At 39.5% G+C, this 22,549-nt stretch overlaps 1 protein-coding gene across 4 annotated transcripts in view; it reads right to left on the reverse strand.

The window, feature by feature from the left end:
- The window catches only part of nectin1b (nectin cell adhesion molecule 1b), a 232,721-nt gene extending 212,618 nt beyond the window's left edge, over positions 1–20,103 (reverse strand). The window contains exon 1 of one of the 4 annotated variants that reach the window (XM_032545354.1): positions 18,618–20,103. In XM_032545354.1, the coding sequence (XP_032401245.1) occupies positions 18,618–18,669 (52 nt within the window). In that variant the 5' untranslated portion in view covers positions 18,670–20,103. The remainder of the gene's footprint in view (positions 1–18,617) is intronic. The other 3 variants (XM_032545355.1, XM_032545357.1, XM_032545356.1) reach the window with 3 other exon arrangements.
- Positions 20,104–22,549: the final 2,446 nt, after the last annotated feature.

The raw sequence follows: 22,549 nt of genomic DNA on the forward strand, positions 1-22,549 counted from the left end.
GACCCCTACAACTGTCCAACACCCTCCCCCCATTCCCTGACCTCCATTTCCCTGTTGGTCAGTTCACAGCAAATCCGTAAAGCCTCCCAGCATCTCCATGGCGACAGGCCTCAGCCGAGCAGATGGCCTCAGTGTGCTGCGCGGCAATTAAAGAGGGAGTGACGAGCGGGGGAAAAAGAAAGTGGGTCAGGATCGGGGGGGGAGCAGGGCCGGCAACGCGGCGCTGCCTCGGCCTCGAGCCTGCGCGCAGTCGTGTGCATTTGTGCTCACAGTCATGCGCGAGCACATGCCCACACACACATGTGCGTTTATGCCTCAGTGCATCCTTTCCCGAGTCTTCCCAGCAAAAAATAAACACACACACCCGACGGCAGTCACAAAGCATCAGTAGTGTGAGAATGAAAAGAGAGGATGGGGGAGACAGCAAAGTGCAGCGCACAACAAACTGACCTGGAATCTGGTCAGAAAAACTTCCTCCAGAATTGCACGAGCATAACAACAAACAAGCCAATGGGATTAAAATCTCCAGCACTGACATCGACAATCATTCCCCTCATTTGCACGACCGTCTCTTGAGCATCACCAACTCAAACAGGAGTTGTCTCTTTAAATCTCGCAAACAGCAGAGATGTAGCACACCCTTGGCAATGCAGTTTCATGCCAACCACTTTTACTACATTTTTCTTTCTCTTGGTACCCGTAAGGCCGCAGTTGAGCAAGGTCAGGCACTTTGACCTTTCCAACAAAGTGTAAGTCGTTTACCTCCAAACCCATCAAACATTATGACAACCTTCTTCATTTTTGGTATATTTCATCTACTCGCAATCAGGTATGACACTAGGTCCTATTCGGCCTTTACCGGTGAGCAAAGGAATGCCAATGTTCTTAAAAGTTGTGCTTTCCACATTTTATACTATACTATTCATAATTTATGATAGAAATGACACACCAAAGTGACCAAGTTTTCTTCAACAGCATAGGTCTGTGCTACCACTTGTTGCTTAAGCCTCTTTTTTTTTATAAAAGAAGAAAAAAAAAGATCAATTTGGCTGTACATTGTACAGTCAGCTGGTAAAAACAACATGGGAAAGGTGAGGAAAACTAAACAAACACAAATGTCATTTTGATTAGGAGTTAACTGGTTGCAGTTTTCTGGCTGGCCACCAATCGTGTAAAAGCCTGACCTGTCGATTCCGATTTTGACCAATACCGATTTTTTGGTCTGAAAAGTTGCTAAATACAGTGAGAAAGTCACTAAGTTGCCAGCAGTGACTATTGCTAACCGCACAAGTGCAGACATGATCTGGTGGGCGGGTCTGTCAATCAGCACTCTCTCACGGCAGATAAAAGTCCCGGTGGTTGATATTCAAACGTTTGAAGCTGATCACCAATCTCCCAAGATTAAGGATATGTCTATTAAAATAGATGTACATATATCTGTCTATTCTAATTTGCATATGTAAAAGAAGTTCCAAAAAAAGTTACTCCAGTCCAGAGGCCAATATCCTCCTAAATCCAGATCTAGGTGCCCCGTTACGCCTTCACTTCAACTAACTTGATTTAAAATGGAGCATAACACTCAGAATAAGGAATTCTTTAATTAATATGACAAGAAGAACTTCCCATTTCATTCCAAATTCACTTATTTAATGCATAATAGTATTCTCACAATTATTCAATGAGTCATTAATTTGCTTGAAGATAGATTTAATAGAGAACGTGGGGAGGTTTTAAAGAGTTCAGGGGCCTCCCGTGTGGAAACAAAAAAGACCTAATGAGCTGTAAAAAATTGAATGAACTTTTACTTGCTTGAGTCTTTTCTTCCAGTGAGCAGGCCCCAAATGTGCCTAAACAGAACGTCAGCCAAAAACACTATTTCAAGTCAAAGCAGACTCACCCCTGGAACATAGCCTTATTCAAGAACAGCGTGACTGCTGTTCACTCCCATCCCCGCAAGGTCTGCATGTAAGTAAATCTTACATCTCAAGTTCTTTTTTCTCTTCTTTTTTATATTTTGGCTGTTATTTTGCTCGCCATTTCACCCCCATTCAACTTGGAAAGGACGATGCAATGCTTAGGTCTATACAGAAAAAAGATTTGAAACTCAACCCTGAGGGATATGAGTCTGCAGGCTGCAAAAGAGCAGAGACTTCATCAGTCTCTGACACATTTGCAATGCTTTTGTTCGGATTTCTGAGTTTCATCGTCCTGATCAAAACGCTCCTGAGTCCTGGGAACAATTTAGAGCAGCATATCCAGTCTTCAAAGGTAAATATTTGTATGTTACCTATGTGAAGACAGAAGAAAACTGGGGTAGAAAGACAGACTCCAGAAACGCCTGCCAGACCGTGAGCTAATGGGTGAGTGGGTGTTTGCCCATTTATTACAGGGCAAAAAAACCTTAGGGGTAGCTGAAGGATGGGGGGTGGTTTCTCAGCTCTCCCCAACTCTCTGCCTCTCTGGCCTGACGTGACATTTGGCAAGTTGAATGGCTGAGCTTACAACTGCTGTGAACTACAAAATGGCCCCTTGTGATTTCTTTACTGGTATCAAAGCCCTTTTCCAGTTTGCCGATTGGTTCATTCTACTCACTAACCCCAAAGCCAAGAAAGCTGCTGCCAGAGCAGAGGCTCCCATGTGGAAACCCCTGGCAGAAGTTGTTGAGCTGGAAGACATAATGTGAAGAGGAGACGTAGACTGAAATGGACGGGGGGTCGGAGTAGGCATTTCATATGCATCCAGTCTGGATTTGAAATATTTACCTTTAGGGAAAAGCAGCAAAGTAGCCAAGACAAAATGTCAATGCCAGATGGTAATAAGATTGTGGTCAACTATAACCTATATCTGTCCTTGACCTTCAACTAAGATTTTATTATCCAACACCCAAACATGACTGTCTCCTCTCAAGTAAAACTCAGGGAGTTTCCTTGATGTGCAACCAGGAAGTGTGTGCATCCAAATGCAAAACCTGTTTGTCCAGATCTGAACAGAGACATCCAACTGGATTTGGATTAGAGAAATTTGGAATCCAAGTCAACGTCTTAAATTTATTGTAGTGTTCTTCAAATCTTTCCTGAACCATTTTGCTTCTAAGCATGGCAAATTGTCCTAAGAGGCAACAGCAATGAAAGGATGTTGTGGGTCAGCATATCAAATTAAAATCCTAACTAATTACTAATCACATAATTTAGAAGCAAACAACTTCTCGCACATTTTCAGTGGTCATAATGTTATGCATAATCCCTGTCTATTTAATATTTGGTGATAAACAGTGAATTAGTCACCTCGTATAAACCTCTCAACTTTGACATTCTTTCGCTGGAGTAGAAAAGAATTTGTCCTTGCAAAAGATAAAATATTGCAAACATAACAACTTATCAACTGCTTTGAAATATTAACATTTTACTTGAAGCACTGATTACATTAACTCAAGGCTGCACCCGGTTCAGGATGATGTCTGCTGGAACCGTCTGCTTTCCAGACTGCCAGTCTCTAATACAATTTAGCATTAAATTGCAGCAGAACTTTTTGAATCTACTTCTATATGTAAGTGGGCATATTTTCTACTAATGTCTGTGTTACACAGTGCTTATTGTGCTTCTATTTTAAATATGAGAAATAAAAAAATGCATTTTTTCACCTTGTTTTGCATAGTATGCTGGATGTGTGGTGCTTGGTGCATAAAAGCTGAAACATTAAAAAAAGTGGTTGAGTAGACGCAGGAAGATACCTTCAACTGATGTCAGCAGGAGATTCACAAAGTTCAGATTGTTGCACTATTTTTAACTCCAAACTGGATCTATATGAAGGTTCAAATAATAATTAAATAACAAGCAAGCGAGAAAGCAGAAAAATCCTCAAACTTTGCCAAACAATGTACAGGATGGGATTCCGACTTTTCATTTCTTTCTTAAAAATCAGAGGTCATTCTAAGTACAAAACAACATTAGAAGAGGATTTCAGACGCAGTTCAATCGAAGCCAAAGGCAATAGTAAATTATTCAAGCTTCACTGGGAAATTGAAACATCTTGTTCCATGGACCAATGTGACAGCGTGTCAGACAGACTGGCGGGAGAATGGCAAGGGTGACAAATCCACGGTGGAAGAAATTTTACCTGGATATGAGTTCTGGGTGCCAGTCTGCTGAATAACTCCCCGTATTAGGCAGAGAGTGTCACGGTCTACCACATTACCAAAGTGATGGGATAGGTTCTGCACCGCAGGCCACCTCCACACTCATCTCCATTTGTCTTAGAGCAAAGTTTGAGAACAAAAATACATTAAAAAAAAGATCAAAGTTTTCCAACGTGATGTGCTTTTATAAATTTATGCACCACTAACGGAGAAAACTAGGTCTCAGGTGGAAGAACAGGATATGTATTGATATGTAAACAACTGAACTCTTATTTATATTGAGAAATTGTGTGTAAAGTTGATCCAAACAAGGAGCAGAGAGACACGCTGAGAGAAATATGAGCTGACCTGTTATCACTCATATTTTCCTAGTTTGCCTGCACAGGGCGGGGGCACTAAGGAGCTTTGCACCGAGCTGCAGCTCGCTGGAAGCTTAGCTATATGTCAGGGAGAATAAATAAACCTGTGTTTGTGTTTTATAAGAAACACCCCCTCCTCTCACCCCCAACTCTTTCATTCAACCACTACCGCTGCTGAAGCACCCCCGTCACCCACTCCCGTTTACAACCACGCAGTTGCTTTGAAGCGCAGTCAGCTCCCGGAGAGATATCGGTGCGGAATATTAAATGAGCGAAACACCATCGCTCATTAAAAAAGGAAACATTTCATGAAACAAACCCCCTTTTGTATCAAGTGCTATCCAAGCCAACAGTCGGCGCGCGCCATCCTCAAAGGGAGAGCGAGGAAACCGGAGAGAGGAGACGGGGGGGAGAAGAAAGATAGAAGGTGGTAGGTGCACAACCAAGATTTGTAGAAAGTAAACGAGGGAAATGAAAGGGTTTTTTTTTTTTTTGAAGGAGATAAGCTCTGAGACTTGGGAGAGCTTCAGTTATGTGGCACCATGATGGAAAATTTCAGGAACACTTTAACTGGAAACATTTTTCGTAGCCGCAGACTGAAACGATGCTAAATTTTAGAAATGCTTGAATTTTCCATTTCGAAATCTCCTGCAAGTTATGATTAAATTTGAGCTCAACTTCAGATGAGATGTCCAGCGATGGAGTCTGAAGGCTTGCAATGACATTGATCAGCATGAAATTTTTAATATTTTCCCTAAAATTTTGGACGTACATAGAGCAGTTAGGATTTATCAAACAACCAGCTTCAATCTACAACTGTGAAACATGTCAAGAAGATCTACCAATCAGGCTTTTTCCAGGATTATATAAATTTATGGTTTAATTTGTCTGAAAATTTGAGTGACATTCCAGTTGTGAGTTTGAATAATTTTGTTTCTAAGGACTTTGACTTATAAAAAGAAACATGAAAGTTTATGTATCTGAAAAAAAAAAAAAAAAAACGAAAAATGTATTGGAGTGTAGATCATCAATCAAAATCACCCAATGGAAAATTGGCCAATTGCAACCTCTGGCCAATTTATGTAAATAAATTAAAGTAAATTTCCTATTAATTAAGTTTAAAAAACCTGTAATTTGATCCATTGAAAGCCTCATTTCAAAAATGTGCAGTTCATAAGTAAAACTTCTTGTATATCGGTACAACATCTATTGTTACCGGATTGCAAATATTTATCTCATTGTTCATGTTAGACTTGCATAAACATAAAAATGCATCACAGCAAATTTGGTGTGGAATGTAATGACATTATCTTACTGTATTTTATATCCACAGCAAAGTACAATTAAATACTCATCATTTACATGTAAATTTATACTCTGTAATCATTTAAACCAGAACAATAAATAATACGTGTATACATTTTCCTGTCACACTGAGTTGGTCTTTGTTTGTTCCATTATGTTTACAGTTCACTTGCTCATGTTTTATTTACTGTCATGTTAGATTAGTGAAGCTCTGACACAATGAGTGCATTGCAGTGGGCGCAGGGCAAGCTTACTTTCTGAAGCAACTGCTTCATGCAATGCAGGAAAGGTATAGATGTTTTATAATTTAATCTAATTATAATCTAAAAATGAACAAATTCATGAAAACTACAAAGTAATTCAGTTTATGTTATTCTACTTAAATCCATTTATGTACAGTCTTTTCAATCTAATGGATATCTAGCAAAAAAATTAATGCATTCCAATTCAGTTTAGTCACTGACAAAGCACTGTGTTTGTAAAGCTACATCTAGCTGATGAGATGTGATGCTTCACGACAATGTGACCTTGAGAAATAGAGATGAACTATAACTTTGAGAAGTCCAGTTTTTCTAAACAGAAGTTATATAAATCAAACTGTTTTTCCATAACTAATACACTGCCTGGCCAAAAAAAACAGTCGCCACCAAAGAAATGGTCACACTCTCTAATATTTTGTTGGACCGCCTTTAGCTTTGATTACAGCCCGCATTCGCTGTGGCATTGTTTCAATAAGCTTCTGCAGTGTCACAAGATTTATTTCCATCCAGTGTTGCATTAATCTTTCACCAAGATCTTGTATTGATGATGGGAGAGTCTGACCACTGCGCAAAGCCTTCTCCAGCACATCCCAAAGATTCTCAATGGGGTTAAGGTCTGGACTCTGTGGTGGCCAATCCATGTGTGAAAAAGATGTCTCATGCTCCCTGAACCCCTCTTTCACAATGTGAGCCCGATGAATCCTGGCATTGTCATCTTGGAATATGCCCGTTCCATTTGGAAAGACAAAATCCATTGATGGAATAACCTGGTCATTCAGTATATTCAGGTAGTCAGCTGACCTCATTCTTTGGGCACACAATGTTGCTGAACCTAGACCTGACCAACTGCAGCAACCCCAGATCATAGCACTGCCCCCACAGGCTTGTACAGTAGGCACTAGGCATGATGGGTGCATCACTTCACCTGCCTCTCTTCTTACCCTGATGCGCCCATCACTCTGGAACAGGGTAAATCTGGACTCATCAGACCACATGACCCTCTTCCATTCCTCCAGAGTCCAATCTTTCTGCTCCCTAGCAAACTGAAGCCTTTTTTTCTGGTTAGCCTTACTGATTAGAGGTTTTCTTACAGCTACACAGCTGTTCAATCCCAATCCCTTGAGTTCCCTTCGCATTGTGCGTGTGGAAATGCTTTTGCGTTCACAATTAAACATACTCCTGAGTTCTGCTGTTGTTTTTCTTCGATTTGATTTGACCAAACGTTTAAGTAATCGCCGATCACGATCATTCAGGATTTTTTTCCGACCACATTTCTTCCTGGAAGACGATGGTTCCCCACCATCCTTCCAGTTTTTAATGATGCGTTGGACAGTTCTTAACCCAATTCTAGTAGTTTCTGCAATCTCCTTAGATGTTTTCTCTGCTTGATGCATGCCAATGATTTGACCCTTCTTAAACAGACTAACGTCTTTTCCACGACCACAGGATGTGTCTTTTGCCATGGTTGTTTAAGAAATGAGGAGTTACTCATTACATCAGGTGGGGTTAAATAACTTGTTGCCAGCTGAAAGATAATCGCCTATGCAGTACTTATCCAATAGGAGGCTTGTACCTATTTGCTTAGTTAAATCCAGGTGGCGACTTTTTTTTTGGCCAGGCAGTGTATAATCAATGTAGAATATTCTAGTCAAGGTTTTAACTTTGACATTTTTTATGGTTTTTCTTCTACATTTTAACACCAAAAAGCATTTAAAAATATATTTTGTGTGTCTTTACACAAATAGGATAATAGCTTTAATAAATTCGAACTGAATTCTAAAAAAATCTGAGGAGAACTAAAGTGTAGAGCAGATACCGTCCTCTGAAACAGGCGCTAACTTGTGCCTTACAGCTAACAGCGATTTTCTCACATTGCTTAAAATTCTTCATTTATTGTCTGATTTTTTGTCTTTTCATTACCATGTACTCGAAATGCTGCCACACAAACAACTTACAGGTTGTGAAATACTTTTTATTTTTACTCAGATGACCATGGGGAAACACTGAGGCAAATGCTAAGTTTAGCATCATTACCGCATGAATGGCATTCCCGGATTGGCTGCTATGCGAACGCTAGCCAATAACATGTCAATTAGCATGCCGGTTTTTTCCCAATATGTATATTGTGTATGATATTACCATAACGAGTTTGCGATGCATTTTGCAGGCTTATAACAAATCATATTTTGTCTTTCAGTGTTCCTTTTTTTTTTAAATGTCGCATGTTTCTTCAATGCTAATGTAACCCAGTGTTGCCAGTAAGACACAAGACAGGCTATTCTGTCATTTTGATATTACCCCTAAATGAAAGAGGAAACTAGCTTGAAAGAAATTCATTTTTATCAACCTCAGTTTATAAAGCAGCGGTAATGCAGCTTGTTTTAACAAGACTTGGCTACTTATAGTGTTGGTGCTGCTGCTGCCAAAAATACATTCACATACTGAAAAAAAAAAACATTTGAATTCTGCTTGATGCTATAACATTGTGTAAAGCCTTTAGTTTTCCAGCTGTAATCCAATATACAATAATATCCTGCTGAAATACATTACAACAGATTGACTGTAAAATAACTCCGCTGCCAGTAATTTCCTGTTATTTCATCGTAGAATGATTTAATATCAAAAACCATAAAACAGAGGCAAAGAACAGAGTGGTTATTGTTCCCAGGAAGCATCTTGTGTCTAATGTTTAATTTACAGCCTAAGCTGGTCTACTTTGTCAGCCAGCTGAGCTGATTTATCAGTTTGACTGAAGAGAGTTGAGGCAGAGCTGCAGGCCAGCTCTTGTCGACACACTGCAAAAGTCAGCATAAAATCTAACGGAAACAAACAATGGAAAAAGAAACAAAAAATAAATAGATCACGGTAAAGCGACACCAACTGGTTCATCTGGTCGAGGGGGTGAAAGCTGCGAGAGAGACGGCGAGCTGCCCAGGATGTGAAGAACCGATCACACCGAGCTAACAGAACGTGCAATGTTTCCTGTCACGCTAATTACAAATGTAATGCCTTTGGCTCGGTTCAAAACAGAGCAGAGAAGACCGTACAGGATCCATTTCCCCCACTCTATACTCAGACGCTGCGGGATGCCCTCAAAATGCTTCCCAGTACCTCTTTGCTCCTTAACGGGGGCACATCGGCCCGGTTCGTCGCTATAAACTGACTTTTTCAGGCTGTCACAGGGAAAGGTGGGAGCAGCAATTACTAGATCCCCAGTACTTTAAAGGCATACAGCTTCAGAGCGGGAGGCTGGGAATTATCCCCTCTCTCGATCCCTGATCAGCTCGTGACTAAATGTCCTAGTTGTAAACTCTGAGACAATAAGCAAAGAATGGTACACTACTATGGCATCTTCTCCTTAAAGCAGCCAAGCAGAAAATACAAGACGGCTGCATGGAAAAAGAAAGGAAAAAAAAAAAAAAAAGATGCAGTGAAAGGCTGCTTTCTTCTTGCACGGCAGCTTGGAAAAATAAAGAGATGGATGCGGCTTTTCTGAAAAGGAAGAAAATGCTTTTAGTGGACATGACCAAGTAGTAACTATAGTAACTGAAGAGAGAAACTGAACAAGTTAATGGTAACGGCGCTAACTGTGACGAGCTCTCCAACACGTAATATTTACATTCCCATCAAAGATCTGCATCTACTCAGCAATCATAGTAAGTCTGATCCATTATAAGACCTCAAATTATCTGACTGATGGGAAGAAAGAGACAAAGCGAGAACAGTTAGTCGATCCAATTCCAGTTCTCAAGAGAAGAACAAGAATTTAACCGTTTAATCTCCTGACAAGGATCAGCTAAATAAGGAAGAGACTCGATCAGAAAGGCTCTGGGCTATATTTGAGCCCTTTCATTGATTTTCTTTGCTGATGCTGCGATTTGAATTGAAACACAGGAGAAATTCTAAGGATTTAAGGTGTAGAATTGCAGCTGTAACTTGCTGATAGATGTGTTGTTCCTTCCTGATCTGACATGATGGCTGTCCGAGGTGATGGAAAGGGAGCAGGAGAGGACATTGGACAGACCGAAAGCCAAAAGCAAATGCCGGATTTGATACCGAACTCTATGTAGTGACTAAAAGGTTTGGTAACCTTAGAAAGCCAGCCTCCGGGAGAAACTTTACTGCTGATACTCGATGAAACTTCCCCAGCACCCTAAAATAGCTACACCCAGTGTTAAGTGACTTATGCCACTTCGTTGTCGGACATAGAAACAACGGCCAGCTAAATAAACCTCAAAAGAGCTTTAAATACCAGGTTTTTTGTGAGGAACACCATGGTGAGTCATTCAAACACATTAAATGGAACATAAATTCTGTCCAAACCGACTGGGGTGACAAAACGAGTCGCTTTCGAGGGAGTACTTAAACAATTAAATATAAGCTATAATGTAGTTGCATTTGTGCACACACACCTCTCATGGTAACAAATTTTGCTGGACAATGAATTGTTCCAGAAATTATTGCTATAGATGATAATATTGCCATTTTGTGACCATTTTCAACTAATATAATAATAATAACGGTATGTTAATGCAAGCACACCTTCTCAAAGACCTATAAATGTAATCACTGGAACTGGCAAATCTTTTAGATATCCCAAATAAATAAATAAAGCAACCAAAACAACAATAATTAAAATGAATTATGAAGTCTCTGTAACAAAAATTGTGTTTTCAAAAGTTTCAATCATTCAGCTTAGACAGGAAAGGACAGGAAATATTCCCAGTTTGGACTCTTGGGGGAAAAAAAGTGCAAACTAACAACTTCTTACATGGGTGTCAAATGTTTATAGCATTTTCAAAATGCCAGATTTTCAACATCTGTTAACGATTATTGTCCAAATGGAAATTATCCAGCTAATCTTTATTTATGATGCAATTAAGTGACTTATTGCTTATTGTGACAGGTTTACACACACCCTTAAACCAAAACAAGTGTCCAAATGAAGCATTCAGTTTTCCTTGGTAAGAGTTAACTAAAATCACACACATTAATATTTTATCACACTTTCTCCAAATGTCCCAGATTTTGATGACATTTCATGCCAACAGGCCCCATTTCAGGAGACCTACATCCTAGATGATCCATCTCAAAATGTAATTGTATTTATTCTGGTGAATCTTTTTGTTTCTTTTATAGCATGCTGTACTCATAATGATGCTGAAAAATAAAATCTTTCTTCAGCTTTTTAGACAACACCTGAAGGTTTGGGGCATAAACTGACTTTTTTAGTTCGATCAACTAAGCCCAAAGCATGATGCTGCCACCACCATCTTTCACTGTGGACATAGTGTTTCTTTGGCAAGGCTGTCAAATGAAATGTTTTGGTTTACATGCAAAGTGTTGGGTGATTTTTATCTATTTTTTTAATAACCACAGACCCTGATAATGCCACTACTGCATTTCTCTGATTATGATGTCAAACACACATTTCAAACATTTTTGAAATGTGTGTTTTTCTAAGCCGACTTTTACAGGAGGAAAAAAAAACATCTTAATTTAACATTCATTCAGTCCTCCACATGCAAGGAATGCTCCATTTTGTGATAACCTTTCCATTATTTAGGCCCAGTGCTTCTCGCCATGCTTTATTCATCTACTTTGTGATACGCAGTCTTCATGCAGAGACCACAGGGGTAAGCGATGATGAGAATCATGAACTTGAAAAGAAAAGAAAAGAGGTCCCTCTTTGATCAACTAATTCAGTGTATAGAATAAAACCTAAAAGAGAGGAAACACAGCTCCTGTAATTAATGGACAGGCCACTCTATGTCTACAATCACCACAGACAGAATAAAGGAAATGGGAGCTTTACAGAGACACTTCATGCAGTGTTCTGAGGGGGATTTGCCAAAGAGCTGACAGTAGAACCACAATGAGCTAAATGCTGTGCGAGATGAAGTTTGAGTGGCCAAGTGCCTCCATTAGCTCCAACAGCAAAAGTGAAGCTTAATCTTCTGTCAGCTTCCCTCCAGCTAGTCTCCCAGGACTCACAGCACTCTCACCCATCCATCACCTCAGCAGGGACCAAAGGGAGTCTCCCCAAAGAGCTGAGGATCAAAGCAATTTGCATTCAAACTAAAAGCCATCAAGGCCCAACAATCCACAGAGAGACACTTTATTTTATGATATCATCCAAGAGGAAGACAAAAACGCCACGGAGAACCAATTAGAATTTCCTCCGCAAAGAGGATAAAACATAAACAAAGTGAAAACGCTAATTATAATGTGACTTAGGCCAGCAGTGCTCCCTCCATGACATGCATGCAGGTGACAAATTAAAGGGGAACCCTGAGCACATGATTGGAGAAACAACAAGTGCAAATGGATGCATGCAGGTGTGCCGCACGCTGCAATTACACAATTAACTTCCACTCATGCGAAGAAAAATGCAAAACGGGCCAAGTTCGTATCAAGTTAGAGAGTGGAAATGTGACTGAAGCGTGAGGGTTGACGTGGGAATTAAAGTTAAAAAGCCAACTGGAATGACTTTACTTTCTAAACCGAACTGTATAGTTGAACTATGATGAAATCTGAGGGAAATACCACAGAAAATAAAGTATAGAAAATTAAAAATGTGTTAAAACCTCAAACTTCTATGTCTTGCATTGAGGTCTTATGTGATAGAAAATGAAGTGGCTCATAAATGTATAGTGATGGAACTACAGAGATCCACAGGTCAGGTTGGAGAATCTCAACCAACCTTACTGTAAAACATGGTAGTAGCAGAGTCATGCCATGGGGATGTTAAATGAAAAAGAACCTCTTGATGATAACAAAAGACCTGGCTCAACATCCCAAACCATAAGGCTAAAGCTGCAATGGAATGGTTTAGATCAAAGCTCATTCATGTGATCAACTGGCCCAGTCAAAGTCTGAGCCTAAATTCAATTCAAAGTATGTGGTAAGACTTGTAAATGTCTGTTTGCAGATGTTCTCCTTTCAACCCGACTGAGGATGAACTATTTTGCAAAGCAAAATGAGTAAAGATCTCAGTGTCTACGTGTGCAAAATTAATAAAGACATCCTGCACAAGATCTGCAACAGAACTTTATTCAATACACTGCGGGTGGTTGTAAGCAAAATGTGAACTAGTTCAAGGGGAGTGAATACTACAGCATGGGGATTATATGAGAAAATCAAAGAGAGACTGCTGTTTTGCTAGTTTTTCACAGGTGGGTAAACACACCAGCCGCCCGAAACGGTTAGTTAATAAATAACAGGGAAGGATAATAAATGTGGCAGGACTCGACACGAGGCTCTCATTTGGTGGCTCCAGATGAGGCGGTGCCCATCTTGCTGGCAAATTTCAGGTCCAAGTTCTTTTAAGCATTCATCTTTAAGCACTGATGAAACACTTTCCAAATCCTGATGGAAACGGCCTCCTTCCAAGAAAAAAGGCACGAGGTCTCCTTGAAGGGTTTGACGAAAAGATACGGAAAACATGTCGGGCCTCTTTTTTTTATAGTGTCCAGTATCCCAACCCAACCAGGGGAGATTTGTTCAGATGTGTTGGACAGAACCTTCATCAAAGAAAAAAAAGTAAGGGAATAACTTGTGTAGGAGAAGTACACATCCCTCCATGAGTGTTTCCAACACTTGAAGAACTAAAGAAGCCCTACATTGGTTCCACACTCATCATCAAACTATTTTTTCCCTATTCCAAAAAGAGCTTTTAACTGTCCTCAAAGTCCCTCTGCTCACAATCGATCCATCCAACTGTACTGCGTGACATTCCCAACACAAAAGTGCTTTATACGCTTCAAATGAGATTACAAAAAACAAACAGTTGCTGCACCACAGCATGTGACCATTTGTCACAAGTCAAAGTTAAGTGCTGTGTGTCAGGCTTTCAACAACAAGCTCAGAAATCAAGCTGCCCAATTCTTCATCGCTTCCGACAACAGAGCAGAGGATCGGCAAATCCAGCAGGAAACATCAGATGTCGACTTACAGCTTTTATGGGACATCGCATGGGAAACGAAACGAGCAAACAGTTTAGGGGTTAGTGACATGAAAATAAATGCAGATGTGTGAAGTATCCAGCTAGATTTTCTGGAGAAACTCATTTCAGAGAGGGAGAGAGGAGGAAACATGTTGAACAAACTACAGCAGTCTGCAGCAAACTCAATTCACAACCTGACGAGCAGTTACGAAGCCACAGATAAATCCGTTTTTCATCCTGAAAAACAGCATGGACATCTCTAACAGCTACATTGAACTGTAAAATTTACAGATGCACCTATTAAGTTTGTTAGAGAACATCAGCAGCATCTTAAAGACCAGAGGGGTTAATGTTGACGTTTGGCAGAAGCTTTGAATCTCAAAAAGTCCTCTGCTCAGTTGACATTAATTATTAAACTTTTATTTTTTTCTCTTTTTAACAAAATATGGTTAATTAAATGTAACAGAGTCAACATTCACATCCCCACACCATGTTACATAAGACCCATCATGATGCTATTACAGCTTCATAATAGGGAATAGTGCTGTTACCATCACACTGTAAAAAATGGTGACATTATGTTGGTTATAACATCAAGCATCATGCCTGCATGCTGCTGCCACCACCATGTTGCTTCTTTTTTTAAAGGGATTGGGACCAAAAACTTTTTACAGGCTGAAAAAGAGTCAAGATTTGGGTTGGAAGTTCACCACGACTCTAATCATCCAGCCAGAGATAAAATGAGTGGTTTAGATTAAAGCTTTTCCTGTGATGGAATGGCTCAGTCAAAGTCCAGACCTAAATCCAATAGGAGGCTCTATTTATTTAACGATCCATCAAATCTGACTGAGCTTGACCTTTTTGGGAAAGAAGACTGTGGGGGGAATCAGTTTCCAGATGTTGAAAGCTGGTAGAGACATACCCCAAAACCCTTCCAACTTCAGCCAGAGGGAATGTTGTCTCTACAAGGAACTGACTTAAGGAGGACAAATAGCACGATCTTTTCTAATTTACTTCTGTAAAATTATTTGAAGACCATACATTATTTGCATTCCAATTCACAGCTCTCCAATAGTTTCAGTCCCACTGAAATACATTAAAGTTTGTGGTTGACAAAATGAGAAAAAGCTGAAGCAGGTATGAATACTTTAGCAATTCACTTTGATTTCCCAAATGTGAAGCTTTTCTAATATGAATAATATAAGTCGGAGAATACCTTTACACCACTGCTCATACTTATATCAATATAGGCTGGAATAAGCAGCATGACCCCCCAAAGGAGCCAAATCATAAAAAACAGACACCTGGTTGCTAACTCAATTCACATCCAATTAAATATCAGCCTGGAATCCTGGAGAGACTGAGCACTGATATAAGAATGCAGACCGGAGCTGCTGCTGTTATTCACAGATCTATTATATTCATTGTTCCTTCCATTTGACAGTCTATTTGGCAGGCAGCTCTGAACATTTCTCTGTTTACGAATTTGGGCCTGTTTTGTTTTCCACAAATGGCTATTACCATGACAAGCACAAATGCCTCCCAACCCGTGGATAACTGCAACAGGCTTCTCTGTGCTGCTATGCATTCATTTGTCTGAACCTTCTCTGACTTGTTTGTGCTTTGGTTAAAAAGGAGGAGGGGGGGGGGGGGGGGAGCATGAAACATGCTGTATATCAATTAGGCCATCAAAGACAGGGGGGCATTTATGGTATCGCCCTTTAACCTCAGGGTGAAAGACCGAATTCTTGTGTTTGCAAGTCAAAAGAAACAGGTCCTACCAACTCATGTAGCAAAAGAAATTAAAGTCTCTTCTCTCCACAAAGATGTCTGCAGACATTAATTATTTAGCTGTTTTGGTACCAAATAAAGAGAAGGATATAAACATGAAGCGTATTTATACAGTGTCTTAATTATGCCTCAATACCAGCTCCTGCTTTACTTGAATAGGAAGTTTCCAGGATGCTTGAAGGGCACTTTTTGAGACATTTTCTGCACACTTGATTGAACAGCTTCAAACGATTTCCACCGCGAATCCCAAGAGACCCAGCTAATCCTGATCTTCTCCACAAGCAAAGGGATCATCTCAATATAAATCAGACAGCGCGTTTGATCAAAGTATTCAATCAGACTTAAACACATGACCCCACAAGAAGCCTCGCCGCCAACAAGGTCAGAATCTCGGTTGTTCTCAAGCTACAAAAAAGGGAGCTGAACGAGGTAAAATATCCCAAAAGTAAAAATTTATTAGACATAATGGAAACCTCACATCCACTAAACACGTCCAAACAGCAGCCAGTCAGGGGGGGGAGGGAATCAACCCATCAGTGCCGATCAAAACAACATCTGATATTTCTTGACCACACTTGACCCTCTTCCCTTTCTTACTTGCAATTGAGGCTCCAGACATGTAAACAAACCAGGTAAAACTTTCGACTAAAGCCTTAAATGCCCCCTTAAGCATAATGGATCGCAAACACGTACGCACATGTCTCCTTGTGGGCCTGTTTTGTTTTCCAATTAGAGCCTGTCAATACAACCTGAATAATGACACTCCTTCCAATGAGTCTGATGGGCCTATTAGGCATGTGTGGAAATAATCAGAGTCACTTTGTGCAGCATTAATGTCAAAATGATCAATGTCAAAACATCACTTTAGTCATCCACTTATCAGCTATCGCCCCTTCAAACATACATAAATACTCTATAACAAAGGCATCTTAGAGGGAATTAAATATTAGTCATTAAAATCTTGTAAATGTGAATAAAGTGTATGTAAAACACGGTGTTCAGTAAATTGTCAAATTCAAACATGAGCAATTTTATTTAGGTGACAAAATCTGACTAAATATTTTGATAAATTTAAGGAAGATGTTATAATTCATTTGCTAAGGCTAATATGTTTAAATAGGTTATATTACATATGAATATGAAATCACAGAAGAAATTATGTTATTTTGTTGGAACAAGGGTTTAAGTTTGTATCCAACTAATTTTTAGCTAGCTTAGTGACAGTGCTAATGCTAAACTCACACTGGCCAGCAAGCTAAGCTTCTTAATCCTGAGGGCGTTTTTAATATGTTTATATGAGCTGTATGAACTAATATATCAACTAAGTAAAAGTTAATAACTAAAGATTTGTGGCTGAAAAGAATTTTGTGTTTGAGCAAGGATTTGAGTTTTTATTTATCTAGTTTAGCAACAGAGCTAATGCTAAAGTCAAACTCCCTAGCTAGCTGAGCTTCTTAACTGTACGGCAGTCATTGTTAATGAACAGCACATTTTGTTCTGACAACGTCTTAGAAGAGATTTAAAGTTGTTATAATTCCAAACTAATTTTTAAAGACAGAGGGCCAACCAGAAGAGCACATTTAGCTGAACGTTAATTCAAATTTACATTGGTTTTGGAATTTAACCTGATTTCTCTAAATGTGTTTAGCAGTTATATTTATACAACTTCAATTTTAATTAACATTTCCAGAAATGTTAATTAAAATCAATTGAAATGTATAGAATGTGCTACAACAAATTAACTTTGTTTTATCATTGTTGCTTTCTCCAAAACTTTCATAAATCAGATTGACAAATTTCAACTGAATATGAGTCATTCTTTTCCTGAAAACAGTGTTGCCACCCACCATGGGGCTGGGTGAAAATTTGCATTTGGATTTGGTATTGTAACTACAATCTGTATTTTGGAACAGGTTTTGTGTTTTTTTGTGGTCCCTAGAGAAAGGAAAATCCATTTGGCAGACAAGAGAAAACTTAAAGGCAAATGGAAATCAATGTTTGTCAGGAAAGTTGGAGTGGTTCATCTTCATCTGTAGCGTGAGTTTATTAAATATTGCATTTTTAAGTATTTCCCACAGTTTATTTATTCATTCTCTCCTATTTTTGTGTGCCATCTTTAAATCCCCTTCACTCGCTCCTGGCTCTGCTTCTCACCTCCCTCGATGTGACAGCAGCATCATAAAACACCTGAAACGTATTCTGTCTTTTGGCCTTTGACAGGTCACCTCAGGATTATTATTGACCCCCATTCGACCCCCATTTGAAAACTTTGTGGATGCCCTCCTGCCCTTAAAAACCCCAACATATCACAAATTAACCATAAAAAAACAACAACAAATTTTCACATCATTTGATCCAATTTTGATTGTTAGCGTTTAACTGCAGAATAGGAGGCAAGAATAACACGTTTCAATTATCATTCCACTGCACTGCATGTCGCCCAATGGCCATTAAAATGAATTATTGGGAAACTTAAGGATGCCTTGGCCTGCATGACTCGCACATATCGCCATCTGCCTGTTGTCCTGGTAAGTTCATTATTTGGCAGCCCAATAAGTATTCTGCAGCCGTTTTTATTTTGAAGAGGTTTAGGTTTATGAGACAGAGAGAGACAAAAAATATAATAAAATAAAATAAAACACTTTCCAATTTTCACCTCACTAGTCTTAAAACACCTTGTTGCCAAAACATGCAATCAAATTGATTCGCACCTCCAAGTGATTAAGAACAATCATCCTTCACACACGCACACTGAGACGGGAGGTCATGGTGAAACAAGGCAGAAGATTCCCTGCTGGTGTCTGTGGATTACTGCGGCTTACCTTGGACCTGCAGCCACAACAGGAATCCCAACATCCCCGCGAACAGCTCCATGGCTCCTCAACTATCCCGGTTGGTCTCTTCTGATAACCTGAGAGCGGACTGGACGGGACTCACTCGAGGCGACAAAGAACACGCATGCAACTTCTGCAAATCCCACTTCGGCCGCAGACCGGTCTACCTCTCCCTCACTGGGCTACAGGAGACTTTCGCAAAACTACGTTTTCGGCTGCGCGACTCTCCGTGCCAAAGCATCAATTTCACGTCTGCGACGAATTCCCCCCCCCGCTGGGTTGGCTCTGGAGAGTTTGCTCTGGATGGGGTCCCCGGAATGAGATCCAAGCTGATACAGAGTTCCAGTTAAGAAAATATCAGGCGACGACAGAAAGCGCTGTTGAGTTTTCCTCAGAGGGACTCTTGTAGTTTACCCATCCAGCCTTTGTTGCTCCATCCACCGCTGCGGCTGCTCAACTCTCTCTCTCTCTCTCTCTCTCTCTCTCTGTTTCTCTCGCTCTCCTCTCTCTCTCCGCCTTCCTGTATTGTGGATCAGAGGTAAGTGGGCGGGAGGACCTCGATCGATGCTGCGTTGGGAAGTTTCCAACACTGGGAAGGTAACTCCAAGTATGTGGCCGTTTCTTAAAAAAAATAATAACTTCCTCCGAAAACTGACAGTGCACCTAACGGATCACGCTTCCCAGTTTCAGTTCCGCAAGTTGCAAATTCCTCCGGTCTGCAGCAGCTTCAGCAGACTGGGGAGGGAGAGAGCAGCACAGCCGGCCGATGAAGTTGCAGTGACTCTAGAGATCTACTATGCACGCTCTTCCGCACTTATCTCGGAATATTTTGGGGACATGAAATGCAGCGTTGCTGGTCCCGCTTTGCGCAGCGCCCCGCAGATCTGCCACCACAATGTGTTGCCGACTATAGCTGACGCTTTGTTAGGGATCGGGTGACGTTGGTGCTGGGGAGGAGCCTGGACTGTCCTGCAAAACGTTACAGCGAGCAACGGAACCCTAACTTCAGGGTGCGCAAAGAGAAATACTGAGTGAATGAATAGGAATTAATAACATTGTAAGGTGAAGGTGAAGATGTTAGCTGTTGCGGTTTTTAATAAACCACATTTACCACATGTGGTTCTGGCACACACCCAGGGCAGCACTTTATAGGGGCGTCATAAGCACCCAAAATGAATTTGATATTGTTTACTTGCATGCCTACTGGGGACCGAGTGTCCCTGTTTTGACTTCAATGTAAATATAGAAAGGATCCATGTTAATTTACCCCTTCATCATTTCATGCCTTTTAGTTTTGGTTATTTTACACCTTTTTTTAGGCTTGAAAATTAACCATCAGTCACATAACATTTCATATCAACCATGCATTGATACCTGGCTTGGAAATGTTTCATAACCCCCAACAACCACAGTTTAAAATTATTCTGTAATTTTACTACTACATTCTTCCAACTTATGTAGCTGTACTCTAAGGTAATGTTAAATGAATCTAATAATATTAACAAGGACACTTTGTTTGTGTGTTTTGTGTTTTATTTTCTGGTATATTTTATGAATTTGACAGCCAATTGTGTAGATCAGAGAAAAAAGCTAAATAAATTGAAATAGAATGGAGATCAAAGTTTCTAGATAAAATATACAAATTAAATATGAAATTTCAGAATTTAAATTCTTTTTATCTGAATAAATTAGTAAGCTAAAGTCTTGTGAAATTAGTAAACAGTACACATGTAAAACAATGTGTATTGTGCAAAATGGGAAAGTATGAAATAGAAAAGGGGTGATTGTGCGAAAATTGTGTGAGAAAAAGAATATTCATTTTGGGAGGTTTGTGTAAAAAAAAAAATTGAAGTTACAGATATGATAGGATGAACTCAACAGTGTCGGTTTTTGACATGGACATTATGACTGAAATAATTGGGTATGAAGCAATCAAAGTTAGAAAAGGGGGAAAAAGTGCAAAATAATAAAATTTTGAGCTGAATGAACTTTCAAAAAATTCTGTTTTAATGCTTTTTTCTTGTCAGATTAGCACTATGTTTGATTTTAAAAAAGCATTAAATTACACTATGTAATTAATTATTCTCCACTGATTATGGACTGTTTAAACCTTACGTTTGAGGTGGGCTTTGGGGGCTAATGAACCAGAATGAGGGTCCTCGCCCAGGGCAACATTTATGCAGAAACCACCACTGCTTATGAGGCTAAAATCCCCCAAACATACATAGAACCACTTCTCTTAGCTTGTGGTTTAGTTTCTCAGTTAAAAAAACAACAAGAATGGGAGATTCCTCTTTGTATTTTTATTTTATTTTTTTACTTTTTATTTATATATTTATTTTTACTAGTTACTATTGTTTTTTCTTGTCTTTTCTTTAAGACCTTGGACAAACAAAACCTTTTTTTAGAACATAACATGTGAATTTCTACATGTAATCTATAAGATGTGTGAGATGTGACGGGCACTGGAAAATCTGAATAAAAAAAGTTAAAAAAACAAACAAAACAACAACAACAGGGAAATGCAAATCAAAACCAAAGGTAAAAATTTGCTGTTCAGAAAATTTAACTTGCAAATGTTAAAACCAGAGACCAGAGAAAACGCTTGCTTCTGTGTTTTACGATTTAGTGAGTTTCTCACAGTCTTAAAAGGAAACACAATTGCAGAATGAAGGCCATCCTTCTCACTTTTTTGCCCTGTTGAAATCTCACACAAAGCTTGTTTACTAATATTTTTTTAGAGCCTCAGATTTTGCAAACTTCCCTTTCCGATCCAATAGAACATGACAGCGGCCATGAATCATTACACCATTTACTGCAAATCAATTAAGTAATTGACAAAGTGTACATTTTTGTGTGAGCAGGGACGCACCACAGATCCCCTCAATGGCGCCTGCAGCAACCACAGCCAGAGTTCATGTGAACCACAAGCTGAATAAATAAGTCGGGGGGTTTGGGAGAAGGGGGCTGAGTTATGATCCAACCCGTTACATATTCGAAGCGAAGTAAGAATTTTGTAAATTAAATGCAGAGGAAGCGATGACTGCTTTTATAATGATTTTTCCTGCCAGAAAAATTAGTCATTATGAGCGTGTGTGCATGGGTGGAGATATATTTTACCTCTTGAGCCATTTGACTAAATGTTTGTCACCCACATTTCCTTATTTTCCTCATATTCCTACTCAGGCATTTCATCCTTTTCTCCTGACGCATCCGGACAGGATCAAGACGGTAAAGTTAGGAGGTAAATGAATGGTGGGATGAATGTGATAACACTTCCCTCTTGTGGACAGTGGTTCTGCTGATAATTACAGATGGCCAGGGTTAACATGCTTAATGTTCAAGCTAGTTCTAAAAACATTCAGAAGACTTGAACTGTTCTCACATTATTTTACAGTCACAGTCACAAACTTTGTATGTGGATTTATGCAGATTAGAAATTACATATTTTATTTACAACTGCCTTTCTGTTTGCAGATTGCTTTACATCAACAACATAGCATATTGTGAACAAAGGATTAAAAAGTGCTGACAAACAGAACAACATATGAAATACAGAAGTGTTTGTGGTGCGTTTCCTGAAGATCTTTCTGTTTTTTGATCACTCAGCTTTTCAGTTCCGCCTTTATATTTTTATTTTTCGTAGCGTGGTTTCGCTTCTCCCTCTGCACGGCTAACGCAGACCATGAATCTGTAAATAAAATTTGTATTTGTTTATTAAGAATGAGAATGCTCCTAAATTTGATGTTGTGGTTTAAGCACAGACAAATTAAAATATTTTAAATTGCTTACTGTACTGTAACAGAAATCACAAGATTTAGAGAGTCTCTTCATTATTTACTTATTAACAAGGACAAGTACATGAAACACACCAAATGTGTGTGTCAGGGCATCTCTAAAATAGTTCAAAGCATCCTGTT

Source organism: Xiphophorus hellerii, chromosome 18, assembly GCF_003331165.1.
Source record: "Xiphophorus hellerii strain 12219 chromosome 18, Xiphophorus_hellerii-4.1, whole genome shotgun sequence".
Lineage (NCBI taxonomy): Eukaryota > Metazoa > Chordata > Actinopteri > Cyprinodontiformes > Poeciliidae > Xiphophorus > Xiphophorus hellerii.